The 15500-nt window shown below is 45.3% G+C and overlaps 1 protein-coding gene across 17 annotated transcripts in view; it reads left to right on the forward strand.

The window, feature by feature from the left end:
* The window catches only part of Cacna1c (calcium voltage-gated channel subunit alpha1 C), a 548575-nt gene that overhangs the window by 461910 nt on the left and 71165 nt on the right, over positions 1–15500 (forward strand). For 7 of the 17 annotated variants that reach the window (XM_038318989.1, XM_038318981.1, XM_038318982.1 and 4 more), the window contains 3 exons: positions 71–130; positions 4152–4258; positions 7500–7587. In XM_038318989.1, coding sequence (XP_038174917.1) covers positions 71–130; positions 4152–4258; positions 7500–7587 — 255 coding nt within the window. Of the gene's footprint in view, positions 1–70; positions 131–273; positions 334–4151; positions 4259–7499; positions 7588–15500 lie in introns of all 17 variants that reach the window. The other 10 variants (XM_038318993.1, XM_038318994.1, XM_038318995.1 and 7 more) reach the window with 3 other exon arrangements.

Here is a 15500-nt window from a genome sequence, read left to right on the forward strand (position 1 = left end):
CCACTGACCTCGCCCCTTTCCTGCTTGTGTCCTGCCCACCCCCCCCATCCTATTTGTTTTTGTTTTGCAGATTCTGTTTTATTTTGACATTGTTTTCACTACCATTTTCACCATTGAAATTGCTCTGAAGGTAAAGCCCCATCTCCCTCTCTCTTCCTTCCTCTCTCTGCCAGTCCCAGCTCTCCGCTGCTGTCTGTCTTGTTGCTAACACATGCTCCTGTTGGTGTTGGGTGCACTCTCAGAGCCACTAATCCAATTCTGCTTATTTTTCAGATCCTAGGCAATGCAGACTATGTCTTCACTAGTATCTTTACATTAGAAATTATCCTTAAGGTAATGCCCCTGAGCCATGTGTCTCCGTCTCTCTGTGTCTCCGCTCTGTCTAGTGACTCTTCCGACTCTTGTGTCCTCACTTCATGCTGTCACTTCGCCTCAGCTCAGCTGCCAGGAGGAACCCCCCAACCACATCACTCCCTCCACTCATTCAGCCGCAGTTCTAGGCCTCGAAAAGTCACGCACGGGCTGTGTCCCCATGGGTGCTGTCCCGTCACTGGCTGAGCATGGTGGCTGTCAGGGGTGCTCAGAACCCACATTTGCATGTACCTTCTGGAATCAGTCAGTGGCTGAGCCCTGCTTGAAATTCTCTCTCCTTCCTCCCTGCGTAGAGGAAATGGCAAACAAGCTCTAGAAAGGCAAACCTTCTGGAGCATGAAGGAGTCACTTTGGCCCCTCTCGTTGGAGGCTTATCATCAATACCTTCCTCAGTATCAAGGCAAACATAATGGCTAAGCAGAAGTTGGGCCACGTAATGGTTAGTAATGGTGGGCCTGAAGCAGGACTGGGAGCCAGCATCACAACTGAGACATACAGCAGACAATTAGAGGTTGTTTCTAACCCCTTATGACCTGCTTCACTACCCCCTCCCCGTAAGCTGCAGCTCAGATGAGAGAGGTTTTTTACAGGTTGTTACGTATATGTCTGCACCTGTAAAACAATGCATGGCCTTGGTAGTCTACCTAGGCTGCAGGACCTCAGGTATTGGCTTCTCTCTGAGCAAGAGGGAGATTTTACCCTCGAGCAGAAGAGACAGAGGAGTCCTAGTCTCTGGTCACAGGCTTCAGCTTAAGCATCTTCCTGGGACGCTTGCCTGGGATGCCCTCTCCCAAAAAGCTCAGGCCTCTCTTCAGCTCATCCTTGGGGTGGATACAAGCCGCTGTCCACTCTGAATGTGCGCCAGTACCAGCTCCAGACCTCTCTTTTCCTGACAAAACCCTCAGATCATTCCCAGCCTTTTAGAGGGCTTGAAAATTCTGTGCCATCCAGATATGACTTGAGTTGGGAAGTTTCTGTGTCTCCCAGGACGTCCTTATACCTCAGAGGCTCAGTGGTGCTGACCCTTAGCTTCCCTTGCTCACCAACTGTGTGGCTCAGATGTTTCTTTCCTGCTCAGAGACGTTAGATGGGGGACAGGTTCCTGGAAGTAAGTGTCTGGAGCCTACATCCCGATTCCTCATTTCTACGGTGAGCCGCTTTGCTGCTGCACCCTAGACTCAAGGTCGCATATGGGTCCTGGAAGAGTTTTTCCCAGGACAAGAAAATCTCTGAGGCCCATTTCCCAGGACCCCAGGCCGAGCTTCACTTGAGGATTTCAATGGTGCTTTCTCCTTAAGATTGCCATGCAAGCGGAGATGAGAGTCTCTGCAAGCATTGCCATGGCAAGCCCTTCCCCCAACTTCTTCCTTTGGCTTCCAGTCTCTTTTCCGCTCAATGTGCTTCCGAATACTCCTCCCGCATTCCCACTCCACTTCCCACACCTCCCGCGCCTGGGTTTGCCTGCCCAGCTGGGAGGTCCTGTATCATGCCAAGACACGGATTGTGATGGTGCCCAGAGCCTCATTTGCTCTAAGGGATTGTTGAAGAGCCATTTGTCTTTGAAAGGACAGGACAGGTAGGAGCATACTAGTTAGAGGGCTGATCTGTAGAGGAGAACGAAGGTAGAATCAGAACCAGTCAAGGGAGTGACATAAGTGACAATGTGGCTTGTCCCTAGAGGTTACCCGGAGAAAGGTGATTGTCTGGGTTGGGTGCGAGGGGAAAACTTCACCTCCAGGTCAAAGAACTTGGAAGCCTTTTCTCGCTCCATCCCTTTCTCAGGGCGTAGATGCCTAGTCCCAGGCCTTTCCTGGGAAATGGCTTCGGGAAGGAGGGACCAGGCCGGTGACAATCTAGTGCCACAGGGTAGAAGAAGGTCACTTGTCCAGGTATCTGTCCCTGGCTTTTCCTGGTGCCATGAATGCACGTAGACTTCAAATAAATGTTCTCTCTTCCGAGTATCTACTTCCCTGCTCTCACCCCATTCTCTCTTCCGAGTATCTACTCCCCCCCCCACCCTATCCTTACTCTGGTCTCCCCTGGGCCCATGTCCATTGCTCCCCCCAACATCCTCATGCATTCTAAAGGACTGCTCTAATTCTAGCTTCCATGACAAAGCATGCCCAAAGTCAAGAGACAGAAGTTGTTATGAGCCACATTGTCCCTGTCCAGAACTTTCTGATGTATGAACTGTGGCAGTCACTTCACTGTACTGTCTGGGGTCCAGGTCTTCACAGAGCCATAGGACAGTGAGCCCTCCAGATTGTAATCCTTGGGAGGGATCTGTAGCCATATTACCCCAGAATCTTTTATGTAATTTCCCCACTTCTAAAAACTGCTGCCCAGCACAGATTCCCGAGTCCCCTGTGATCTCCCGCTGTAGGAGATAAATGGCAAGAATTAGGTCGCAAGAGCTATTTTTGCCAATTTCCCCACGTATTGGTCTTTGGGTGTACCGCCCTAGACATGCTCTGATTCCAAAGAGAAAAACTGGACTCCAGATGACCAGGAAACTGTTCTTAGTCTCTCAACCATCAGTTCCACATTTTTTTCTTGGGCAGATGCTCCATGACCGGTTGCTTTATTTAGGACCCTCCTGGGTCTCTGTGAGCCTTTACTGCAGTCAGCAATAGTGTGAGTGTCCAGAGTGCAGTTTCTTACAAAGCACAGGAAACAGTGTGAGTCAGATCCTAAAACAATAATCATCACCTGACATGCTCTTGTTTTGAACATTTTCAGAGAACGTTCTTTGCTGTCTGACCCATGCAAAAACATGAACTATCACTCACACTTTATAGATAAGGGCACAGCTTCTGTTGCACAGGAGGAAGATAGATTTCAAACCCAAGCCATAGTGAATGCGAACACACCTATGGAGCTTGTCATGTGCAGAAACATGTCCTAAGTGCTTCATGTGTAACCACTCCACTGATGCTCACAACCCATGGGACAAGTGTTACCATTATCCTAATGTTGCCGATGAAGAAAATGAGTCACAAAAAAAGTTCATTTTTTTTGCATGAGGCATGTGAAATATAGTCGAGCTGGACTTTGAATCCAGGTCATCTGGCTTCAGAGGCTGTATTTTACCCCCACTGTTCCACCTTGGCCCTCTGAACATCGCTCCTGCTCTTTAAAAGACCCCGAGCTTCTACATTTGACAGAGACCCTAAGCGTTGCTGAGACCAGCATGTAGAGAAAGGGCTAACTACAGTTATTGGTACCAACAGAGATTTTCTAGGGTTTGGGATTTTTTTTTTTAATGGTTAATCCAATTAAGTCCTGGACAAATCAGGATGGTCGGACGCCCACCTGGGCATGTCTCATTCTTCCACTGATGCCTCGTGTCTCGGCTGGCCCTGAGGGTGAGATGGAGAAAGGAAGTTAGAAGCCATGCACGTGCACACAGTGGGAACATAACCTATGCAGAAGCAGCAAAGGACCCTGCAGGGTGCAGCCGTGTTGGCCTGGGGATGAAGGACAGTGGAATGTTAGCCAAGTGTCATGGTGCCAATCTGAGGTTTGGGGTTGAAGAACCTGACACTTGTCAGAGCTACTTAATGTCCCGAGCTGGGGGAGGGGGGGTGTGTCCTTTGGTAGCTGAAGGAATGGCGGAGGAGTTTCTTGGCACTGTGTCACCTTCGGTCCTTCCTGCTATCCCTGTGCAGTGCTTGGGCTCTTCCCTGGGGATGCTGCTGATGCTGTAGGCAGGAATCCCGGTGTCTAAACATCTCTGAAGCCTGGGTGGGTCACTCACTTGTGTTCTCTACTCCCTGCAGATGACCGCTTACGGGGCTTTCCTGCACAAGGGCTCTTTCTGCCGAAACTACTTCAATATCTTGGACCTGCTGGTGGTTAGCGTGTCCCTCATCTCCTTTGGCATCCAGTGAGTCCCTCAACCCAAGATGGGGGCAAGCAGCTAGGAGTGGGTATCAGAGAAGTCAGTCAAGCCCTGGAGGGCCTTCTAGTGGGACTCTCACAGTGAGACTAGGATTGGAATGGGGTGGAGCTTAAAGTAGCACACAGTGTTTGTTTTTGTGTCTTTCTCCTCCCCCTCTCCCCTCCTTCCTCTCCTCCTCTTCTTCCCATCCTTTCCTCGTGGTACTTGGGATTGAACACAGGGCTTAACTTGCTAGGCAAATGCTCCAACACCGAACAACAATCAAAGCTCTTTTAGTTATCATTTGACAGAGGTCCCACTAAGTTGTCCAGGCTGACCTTGAACTTACAACTTCCTACTTTAGCTCCTAAGTAGAGAGGATTATAGGCCTGCACCACCAGGTCCTACTTAATTTCTTATATCTGTGTCTTTCATGGTCTGACACTTGAGGTATATTAATCCACAAGAATTTGTTTAAATGTAAGTATTTTTGTCATGGCAGATTCAGGCTCCATTACAAACAAACAGGCATCTGTGGTACCTTCCTCTCTCTATGCCTCCTTCACTGTGCCTAAGGCCTGGTGCTGCCTAGAGCTGCCGAAACCGGCAATTGCTATGAACCACCCTGGCCTAGCCCAGCCTTTTTCCCTGATTCCCAGGTCTGTCCTCAGTCAAAATCCATGTACACACCTACACGTGGTGGGGGTATGCACTTCTGTTCTACCGCGAGGAGAGGGAAGAGAGAGATTAAGAAGGAGGAGGGTGGTGAGCACTGATTCTCAACCTTAGCTGCACAGAGGAACCTTCTGGAGAAGTTAAAAAGAAGCCTTTTTCCTGGGCCCCACCCCTGGAGGGTCCCTTGCACAAGGACAAGGAATGAGTTGTAAAAAACTTTCTAACCTGAGTCCCTCTCAGGCCAAGTTGCAAAAGTTTCTCTCAGGGTTGAAAGAAATTTGATTCTGAGTTTCTACCTATTCTAACAGCTGTGCTTATTAATCCTATGCTTTGAGTTTTAAAACATTTTCACAGATCTGTTCTTCCATGGTACACACACACACACACACACACACACACACACACACACACACAGGTACACACATACACTACCTACCTAGAAGGTAGGCAAGGAAATGCTTTTATAAATTTTGGTGTTCAAAGCATTAGGAGAGTAAGCCAAGGTTATACCAGTGGCCAGTGCTTGTATCCCAGGCATCTTGGGTCTCCCTTCCCAAGGTTGGCTCATGGCTAGCCTCTATGGTGATATCAGGAGCCATGGAAGTGAGACCTTTTTCTTTGGTCATCAATTATGTTACCTAAATTTCTCTTTCAGAGCCTAAACATCTAGAGTTCCACCTCAACACTACCAGGTCACTGTTTCACATTGAACCAACAATTCCTCTTGGTTATTTTGATTTTTTGTTTCGTTTTGTTTTCAAATCTGCCCTTAATTTTTTCCATTGTGATGCAATCCTAACCTCCTGCCTCCCAAATGCTGTGGGAACAGTGACAGAGAGAAATGTCCTTTGTGGCTTTTGAAATAAAGATCCATGGACCAGAGAAACTGCATTTTTGTACTAGCTCTCTCTTGACACAGGAAGAATAAGATCAGCACTTGCTAACACATCAGACCCTGTTTTTTGTTTTGTTTTTTGTTTGTTTGTTTGTTTGGTTGGTTGGTTGGTTGGTTGGCTGGTTGGTTCCCAGTCAAGTTTGAATCCTCTGTCACATGCTGGAACAGACGCTTTAATTAGACAGCACCTCAGGTCAGAGGTCACTTCAGAGGCTGCTCAACCACTGAGTGTGGTTAATGACTTCTACTTGGGTTGGACAGATGGAAGCCATCTAGATGAAGGGCTTATGGGGGTACCTGTCACCACTTCCCACCAGGAAGTAGCCATAGCCCAAAGCACCCAGATATGCTGGTATGACCTTGGCATTCTTTCTGTGGTTCTTGGGACACCGCTTCTGTGAACATTTTTCCTGGCATACCACTGCCTCCCAGAAGTCCGAGCTTGTCCTGAACCATGGTAGAATTTATATACAGTAGTGGGCAATGGCCCAGGCATTGTGTTTGGAAATATTCCAGAATTACTTCCCCGTGACTACCACCTCCAACCACAGAGCCTGAAGTTTCACCATCAATGTGCATTTGGTATGTACTGTGGTGATGTCTTCAGCAGGCAAGATAGTGAAAACTGCCATTTTACTTGGTGTATTTATACTCTGCCAAGTCCCTTCTACCTAATGTCCATAAATTCTCCTTCAGTCCCTGAAATAATCCTTGGAGCTAATTACTGCCCCATTTTCCAGATGAAAAACCAGGGCACAGAAAATTAAGAAATGTGTCCTGCATGCAGCTGGCAGGTCACAGCATGGGCACTGATGCAGGTCTGGCTGGCTTTCATTGTCACTTTTGACACTGTAGACATCTCAAGTCACATTTAATTTGTTAATGACTTGGTTTTGTGCCCCAGCCCTCCCTACACCAGGGCTGGAGATCAAAAAAAGGCCTCAAGCATGCCAGGCGAGCCCTCACCCTGAGCGGTGTCCCCATTCCTGCTGTGCCTTTACTGCCAGGGTCACAAAGGTCCCAGGGTCACAAAGAGGCCCCAGGTTCTTAGCACTGAGTAATAGAAGTTCTCAGTCCCCAAGACAGTCTTCCTTCCTTCCTTCCTTCCTTCCTTCCTTCCTTCCTCCTTCCTCCCTCTCTCCCTCCCTCCCTCCATTCCTTCCTTCTTCCTCTCTTCCTCCCTCCCTCAATTCCTCCCTCCTTCCTTCCTTCTTCCCTCATTCCTCCCTTCCTTCTCCCTCCCTCCTTCCCTCCTTCCCTCCCTCCCTCCTTCCTTCCTTCTTCTCTCCATCCCTCCCTGCTTCCTTCTCATTTCTTCCTTCCTTCTTCCTTCCTCCCCTCACCCTCCCTCCCTCCCTCCGTTCCTTCATCCTTCCTTCTTCCCTTCATTCCCTCCCTCCCTCTCTCCCTTTCTTCCTCCCTCCCACCCTCCCTCCGTTCCTTCCTCCTTCCTTCCCTTCATTCCCTCCCTTCCTCCCTTCCTCCCTCCCTCCCTTCCTCCCTCCCCCCTCCCTTCCTCCCTCTTTCCCTCCGTTCCTTCCTCTCTTCATTCCTTTTTCCTTTTTTTCCCTCTTTATTGTCTGTCTAAGACCAACCGGTCAGAACAGCATCCACACACGCCATTCTCTGCTGTAGCCCAGGCAGGGGAACTAACCACCCACCCTGCTTCTCTCCCAGGTCCAGCGCAATCAACGTTGTGAAGATTTTACGAGTGCTGCGGGTCCTCAGGCCCCTGAGGGCCATCAACAGGGCCAAGGGGCTAAAGGTAAAGTAAGAGGGTCTGGGTGGGCAGCATCAAGGCGGTAAATATTATCTCTCCCTCTGACTGGTGGAAGCTGAGGTGACAGACAGACTACAGGACAGGTGGATGAGTGTCACCTGTGGTAGAGTCACTCTCTTAAGCTAAGTGTTGCCATACACACGCGTGCACGCATGCACACACACACACACAAACACACACACACACACACACACACACACACACACACATGATAAGTCAGTCTCTGTATACCTGATTCTTGGCAAGATAGTCACTGGGGCTGGCACCCCAGAAGCGCTAATTTGCATCAAGATAGCATAAGCAGAGAAGTTTACTGACTTGAAATGGACAGAGAGGGGCCTGAGCACAAGGAAGGTGTTGGCCATCCCTTGCCAGGATCTAGCATTCATGTAGTATCGATGGTTCTCCTAACTGGTTGCTAGGAAGCATCTACAGGGCAGTTACAGGGCTGGCTCCAGAGAGTGGCCTCCAGAGCAATTGAATTTCCCTCATTTGTTCCTTACCCAGCTCAGCCAACAGATGCCACGAGGCACACACAATACTTGCCCACTTAGGTAACATTCAGATAGGTAGGACTAAGACAAGGAAGAAGCCATTTGTAAGTTAACTATCATATTGTTTGGTCTTCCAAACCCTTGTCAAGGCAAACGAATAAACAAACAAACACAACCCACAGATTTTCCCTTAAAGAGGATATGAGGTCGTTTATTTTGGAGCCGAATATAAGTGATCCTAACTTGGTGCTCCAAATGCCATGTTTTTGTTGTTACTCATTCCCTTTTTTTTAAATTGGCTTGCAGTGTAACAGGTTTTCTCCTCGTGGAATTCTCATCCTTCACTCTAACTGTCTCCCCTCTTTTCTCTTGTCCCCTTCACACCTGCCCCCGTCCCTGCTGTACCCCTCCAGCCTCAGGATTCCGCTTCCACTTTCGTATGTCACGTGTTCTCCTATCCCCCCTTGCTTGAAGCCTCTTTTCCCATCTCACTGCCCCCTTGCTTGTTTCCTGGAGATTGCCCTTTGCCCCCACCTAAGTACACGCACTCAATTAGAAGCCATGGTCTGGATGAGAGAACTTGTAGTTGTTGTCTTCCTGTGCCTGGATCACCTTACATAATACAGCTCTCAGATTCCATTCATTTTCCAACAAATTTCATTAACTTTTCTTTATGTTGAAAAAAAATTCCACTGTTTATACCTACCACATTTTCATTATCCACTCGCCTGCAAAGACCATGCTTTCATGTGGTACCAGTGGTTTTCTTTTGAAAAGTTTATGCGTTTATGTATACACAATGTATCTCAATCTTATCTCTCCCCCTTTCTCTTCTGCCCCCACACACTTCCCCCTACCATCCCCTGTCTTCCTCCCTACTTCTTCTCTTAAACAACTCACAAATTCAGTTCAATTGGTGTTGTGCATGTGTGCAGGTGGGGGAGGGGTATCTACTGGGGCACTGGCAATCTGCCAATGGCCAGTGACTCTCCGTCCTGTCCTTCAGAGTGCCATTAGCTCCTCAGCTAGGGTCAGGTATCAGGAGCCGCTTCCATGCTGGGATTCTTAACTCTTTTGATAAAATAGGTGTCATTTCATAAGACTTCTTCATAAAGCCTCGATTTTGGTTAGCCCATTCACCACCTCTGATTTTCCCAACCCCCTTGCTCCCATCTCCATGTAAACCTTTAGCTCTCAGGATCCACACCCCCCTCCTTTCATACGTGTTCTACTCTCCCATTTTATTATGTTTGCTTTGGTTTCAAGGTCATACTTTCTATGTGCCTTCTTCATGCACACTTCATTTTGCTTAACCCTTTCCCCACCCCTTTTCCGTCAGCCCCATCACTACAGGACCTGCTTAAACTTTTCTGTCTTCTCTACCTTGTTTCTGTAATCTGTCCCCTCTTCATAAGTGTATTCCACACCCACTATCTCATTGATAATTCCCAGACTTCCATATGTACTGCAGGATAGATACACAAAACACATTATTTGAAGCTAACAATCATCACATGAGAGAAAACGTACAATTTTTGTCCTTCTGAGTTGGGGCTACCTCTTTTAATATGATACTTTCCAGATCCCTTCATTTTTCTACAAATTTTGTAATTTCATTTTCTTTACAGTTTATGTCTCTCTTTAACAAAGACAATAGTTGGGTTTCCTTTAGTTGGCTGTGTTGAACACCATGACCAAAGGCCACCTGAGGAAGAAAGAGTTTATTTCAGCTTACAATCATTGCCCATCATGAAGAGAAGCCAGGGTAGGAACTCGAGGCAGGAACTGAAGCAGAAACCATGGAGGAGTGATGCCTACTGACTTTCTCTTCATGGCTTCCTCAACCTGCTTTCTACCCATTTAGGGGTGGCACCACCCCCAATGGACTGTGCCCTTCCATGTCAGTCATTAATCAAGAAAATGTCCCATAGACTTGCCTACAGAAATCTGATGGAAGCATTTCCTCAACTGAGGTCCCTCTTCCCAGATAACTCTAGCTTGTGTCAGGTTGACAAACCACCCAGGAAAATTGTCCCCTTGTTAATTTGACACACAAACATGTTGCTGTTAAACCATGAAGTTTCCTTTCTTGTTTATTCCCAAAATGTCATGCTGATATTGATACCATAATATAAATGCGATATAACTTTTTAAGTACCATGGTCTTTAAATTTTTCAGCACTTGAAAGTTCGGTCTTTTTAAAAACCCAGTGTTTCCTTATAAGAGTTTCACCTTTTAACTGTGGGATCCTATTACATTCAAACTAAGTTAAATACTTTCTTGTTCCAAGAGGGTAGAACCAGGGTGCAGTCACAATCAGATAAAAGCAAAACCAAAAGTAAGCAGTGTTGAATGTTCAGTAGTTAGCCCCTGGGCCCCACTCATGGTCTTCTGAGCTCCAGCATGCCTTCCCCAGCTCTTCTCATAGGCCTAGGCTGGTCCTTGGCAGTCACCCGCCCTGTGGTACTGCTGTCTCCAGTATTCTGGGGTCTCCATGGCAACTAAAGCTACACCTTTACCAACAGCCTCCCCAGACCTCTCTTCAGGGGCTCCAGTTCTTCTACCCAGTGCCAGGCCTCAGCTACTCTCCATGACCTCATCATGCCTTCAAACCAGTAACGCTTCCAACTGTCAACCTGAGATGTAGCCTTGGCCCTCTTTGGAACACAAGTTCTGAGTGTTGATCCTGAAAAAATACTCCCAAAAGGCTCACTTCTGTGATCCCAGTCTCTTCTTGATCAGCGCTAATTTCTCTGTTTCCAATAACCAGCATCGACAGTCCCATCAAAACAGAGGTTTCTCTCTAATGGTGCTGGCCTCCTGTCAATCACAGCCGATTCTTCAGTCCCAGTTGACCAGAGCCCCAGATTCTTGATTCAAAGTATCACTCAGACATCCCTGGTGGTCTTTGCCTCCCTTGCAAACATCACAGGCCAGGCCTCTCCATCATCTGCATCCCTTTCAGCATCCCTGTCATCCAAGCTCCTTTAGCATCCCAGTAAAGCTATGAGCACTAAATGGTTTTTCCAGTACAAAGTTTCAAAGTCCTCTGCAATCCTCACAGAAACAACATGGATAGGTTGTCACAGCAATAGCCCATGAACCTGGTTTTAAAAAAAAATTGTCCTACTTAGGTTTCTATTGCTATGATATGAATATATATATATATATATTACAACCCTAAGCAAACAACAACAACAACAAAAACCAACCAACCAAACAAACAAACAAAAAAAACCAACAAAACTCCAAAAAAACCCAACTTGTTTTTGGTCATCATGATAGCTAATCTTGGTTGTCAACTAGACTATACCTTGAGTCAATGAAAACCCAAGTAATCTGGGCATGCCTATGAAGGATTTTCCTGATTAGATCATTTAAGATGGGAAGATGTCCCTAAATCTGGGCCACACTTTCTGGTGGCAGCCTACATAAAAGGATGAGGATATATATATATATATATGGAATTGATTCAAGTGGATTATGAGCTGTGGTCCAAGTCATCCAACAATAGCTGTCTTACAGTGTAAAGGCCAAGCATCCTGTAGTTGTTCAGTCACGGAGACTGAAGTGTCTCAGCGGTCCCTGTCTCATGCTGGAGTCCCAGGGAAGTCCTAGGGGCTGTTGTTCTTCTTTATACATTGGAATCCCAAAGAAGTAAGTTCTATCACGAACAAAGGAATGCCTCAGCAACAGGATAGAGGTGCTTGCTGATGGAAGAGGGCACAAGCAGCAAACAGTACAAGTTTCTGTTTCCTCATCCTTTTATGTAGGCTGCCACCAGAAAGTGTGGCCCAGATTTAGGGACATCTTCCCACCTTAAATGATCTAATCAGGAAAATCCTTCATAGGCATGCCCAGATTACTTGGGTTTTCATTGACTCAAGGTTTAGTCTAGTTGACAACCAAGATTAGCTATCATGATGACCAAAAACAAGTTGGGTTTTTTTGGAGTTTTGTTGGGTTTTTTTGTTTGTTTGTTTGGTTGGTTGGTTGGTTTTTGTTGTTGTTGTTGTTTGCTTAGGGTTGTAATCCATCTTAAAGGGAAGTCAGAGCAGGAGCAAGAAGGCAGGAACGGAAGCAGAAGCCATGGAGGAGTGCTGCTTGCACTTTATGACTTGCTCAGTCTGCTTTCTTATATACCTCAGGACTGTCTGCAAGAGGCGCTGCACCCAGTGGACTGGGCCTTCCCATACGAATCATTAGTCCCACATTATAAGCAATCTGATGGAAACATTTTTTCAGCTGAGGTTTCCCTTTCCAGATAAGTCTAGCTTGGGTCAAATTGGACAAAAAGGATGGTTCATTGGTTAACTTAATTTAATGGGACACCCAATAATTATTTTATAAAGGGATAATAAATGTTTTCGAAGAGGGTAAGTAGATTTTAGATTTCAGAGAGCCAACAAGAATGCTATAGGCTAAGGAAGCAAACGCTTTAGTTTTGAACATCTAGTGTAATATACTTACCCACCCAGCTAAAAGACTGAAGATCACAGGCAGGAGGATAGAGTTTTGTACAATAGATCAAAGTTTTAAAATAGTTTTAAATATTGTCTACTAAAATAAGTTTTGCAGTCCTACGTGATTTAACAGGCATGTCCCCAAATAGGAATAATTTTTTTCAAGTAATTCTTTTTAATAGCATTTCTCCTACTATGGAGGTGGTGGCCATCCAGCTAAAGAAGGCTTTACCCCATTGGTAAACACACAGTCTTAGTATTTTAACATTCATATGAAATCTAATCACTAAGTTTCAAATGGTTTACTTAATAAAAGCATAAAATAGAATACCCTAGTTCTCTGGGCCTTTTCTTTTTTCATTCTATTCAAGCATCAGTTTTATCTCAAGGTATTGAATTTTGACTGTAAAAGTTTTTAATAACCTTTCTTTATAGCAAACTTAGTCACACCAGTGTCATCTCTTTTTTAATTTTGAGGCTTTACAACATTTTGTTAAAAGTATTTCAATAATATTTTTTATTAATTCTTTGAGAATCTCATACAATATTATTTTGATCCTACTCATCCCTGCTACCCTGATTTCTCCTAGATCCACCCCCACTTACCTGCTCACCCAACTTCATGTCCTCTTTTTATTTTAATCCATTGAGTCTAATTTTTGCTATCCAAATACTCTTGGATGTGAGAGCATCCCCTGGATCATGGTTGATTTACAGGAGTCATACCCTTAACGAAAATGGACTCGCCTTCTCCCAGCCGCTACCAATCGCCAATAGTTTCTCAGCTAGAGGGAGGGCCTTGTGCCAATCTCTCTCCTCCATGTTGGAGTTTTTCTGGCTTGAGCTTTTGCAGGTCTTGGACATGTGGTCACAGCTGCTGGGAGTTAATATGTGCAGCTGCCCCGTGTGTCCATAAGACTCCTTGCATCGTCCACTGTCTCTCACCCTTACAATCTTCTGTCCCCTCTTCTAGGTTCATCCCCGAGCCTTGGAAGAATGTGTTATAGAAACAGGAATGATTAAATGGGGTAGGGGCATTAGCAGGTTTGAGGAGGGATTACAGGGAAGAGAGAACTAACACTTAAGGCCTTTTTTAAAAGCCATATGGAAACCTACTATTATAGAAGATTCTAAATATATAATTATACACACACGGAAACTGTTTCAGTGGAGTTACCCTATAACAGGGGCAGGATCAGTGTTCCTTCTAGACAACACAGGGTCTCAAATGAAGAATCTAGTACCAGGATTGGGTTACTGCTTTTGGACTTGTTGACAAATGGGGTCCCATAAACTCCCAAACATTATAGGCTATTGCCATTATTCTTAGTTATCCTTCAGAACTTGACAGTAAGACCCTACTGTTGATGGTACCACATACTTGAGTCATGGAACACGGGGAAATCAGACTGACCTGGAAGCTTTATCCCTACTGGCTAGCTTTCCTGGTGCTGGAAAGTGCTGTGCATGCTGCCAGAGGAGAAAGCAATCATCCATCTTTCCAAGCTGTGAACCCTATGCGGTAAAATGATGACTGTCCTGGCAGGATTAGTCCACTGGTACAAACAGTGACGTGAATGTCCTTGGACTAATCAGCCAACCAAAAACAAAGCCATCCTTCACCTTTTTTCTCTACAGAGATAGCAACACTGCTAGGCTCTCCATGTCTTTGGGTGTCATCTAACACCCGCTAATTATTAGGTAAACCCTTCTGGAAAACAGCAACAGATCCCAAATTTTCATCAACCTTTTGCCAAGAATGCCATCAGGTGACATCAAAAGCCTATGACAGAGATTTTCCCACTTTGCTATAACCCACCTATGTGGTATTTCCACCAATGTATTTGAATATGCCTCAATTTATATGAAAATTTAAAAGAAAACACAGGAAGTTGAAACACAACAAAATGTGAACAGTCCTGGAGACATTTTCAACAAACTTACATTATTTGTTTTAAGATTTAAGCCTTTTATTGAGACAGGATTTCTCAGTGTAGCCTTGGCTGTCCTGGAACTCACTCTGTAGACTAGGATGGCCTCAAACTCAAGACATCTGCTTTCCTCTGCCTCCTGAATGCTGGGATTAAAGACATGTGCCATTACTGCCCAGTAAGACTTAAGCCTTCTTATAATAAGCATTTAGAAATTGTCTCTGCCTAAAGGGCAATGGCTTGTCATTTAGGTCTATGTGACAGTGGGAAGGCAGCGTTAAAATGAGGCATTGTGTCACACTATCCTTTTTCTCACCTTTACTTTGGGGTCAATTTGTTTACCTTTATAGTAAAGGTTTTAACTATTTACGCAATGTAAAGTATTTTCTCCTTTTTTATATTTTCTTCTTCTTTAAACCAGAAGGCACAGTAAATTATTACTCTAAATACAATGCAAAAAAAATACGTTTACATTGTAAGGAAACATGTTAGGATTATGTGTAAATCTTAAGATGTCATTGTCTACCTTTAAGTAGGTTGGTCAGTTCTTTAAATGACAGTCTTGTTTTTCTCATTGTTTTTTTTTGTTTTGTTTTGTTTTTTGTTTTTCGAGACAGGGTTTCCCTGTAGTTTCTAGAGCCTGTCCTGGAACTAGCTCTTGTAGACCAGGCTGGCCTCGAACTCAGAGATCCGCCTGCCTCTGCCTCCCGAGTGCTGGGATTAAAGGCATGCGCCACCACCGCCCGGCCTTTTCTCATTGTTTTAGTGTTGTCTCTTTCCTAGGTTTGGCTGGATAAGGACCTTGAAAATGTGTTTTTTCAAGTGTCAGGAGCAGTTAAAAAGTAACCTTTAAAGTGTTTACATGTATGTACATACATGTAAATCTTAAAGCATATACCAAGAATAGCACTTGCTAACTTCTTGAAAGATATATAAATGAAATAGCCACAGATTTTGTTGTTCAGTTTTTTCTTGGGACACAAAAATGACACATAAAAACCAATCGCAT

The sequence above is a fragment of the Arvicola amphibius genome, chromosome 2 (assembly GCF_903992535.2).
Source record: "Arvicola amphibius chromosome 2, mArvAmp1.2, whole genome shotgun sequence".
NCBI lineage: Eukaryota > Metazoa > Chordata > Mammalia > Rodentia > Cricetidae > Arvicola > Arvicola amphibius.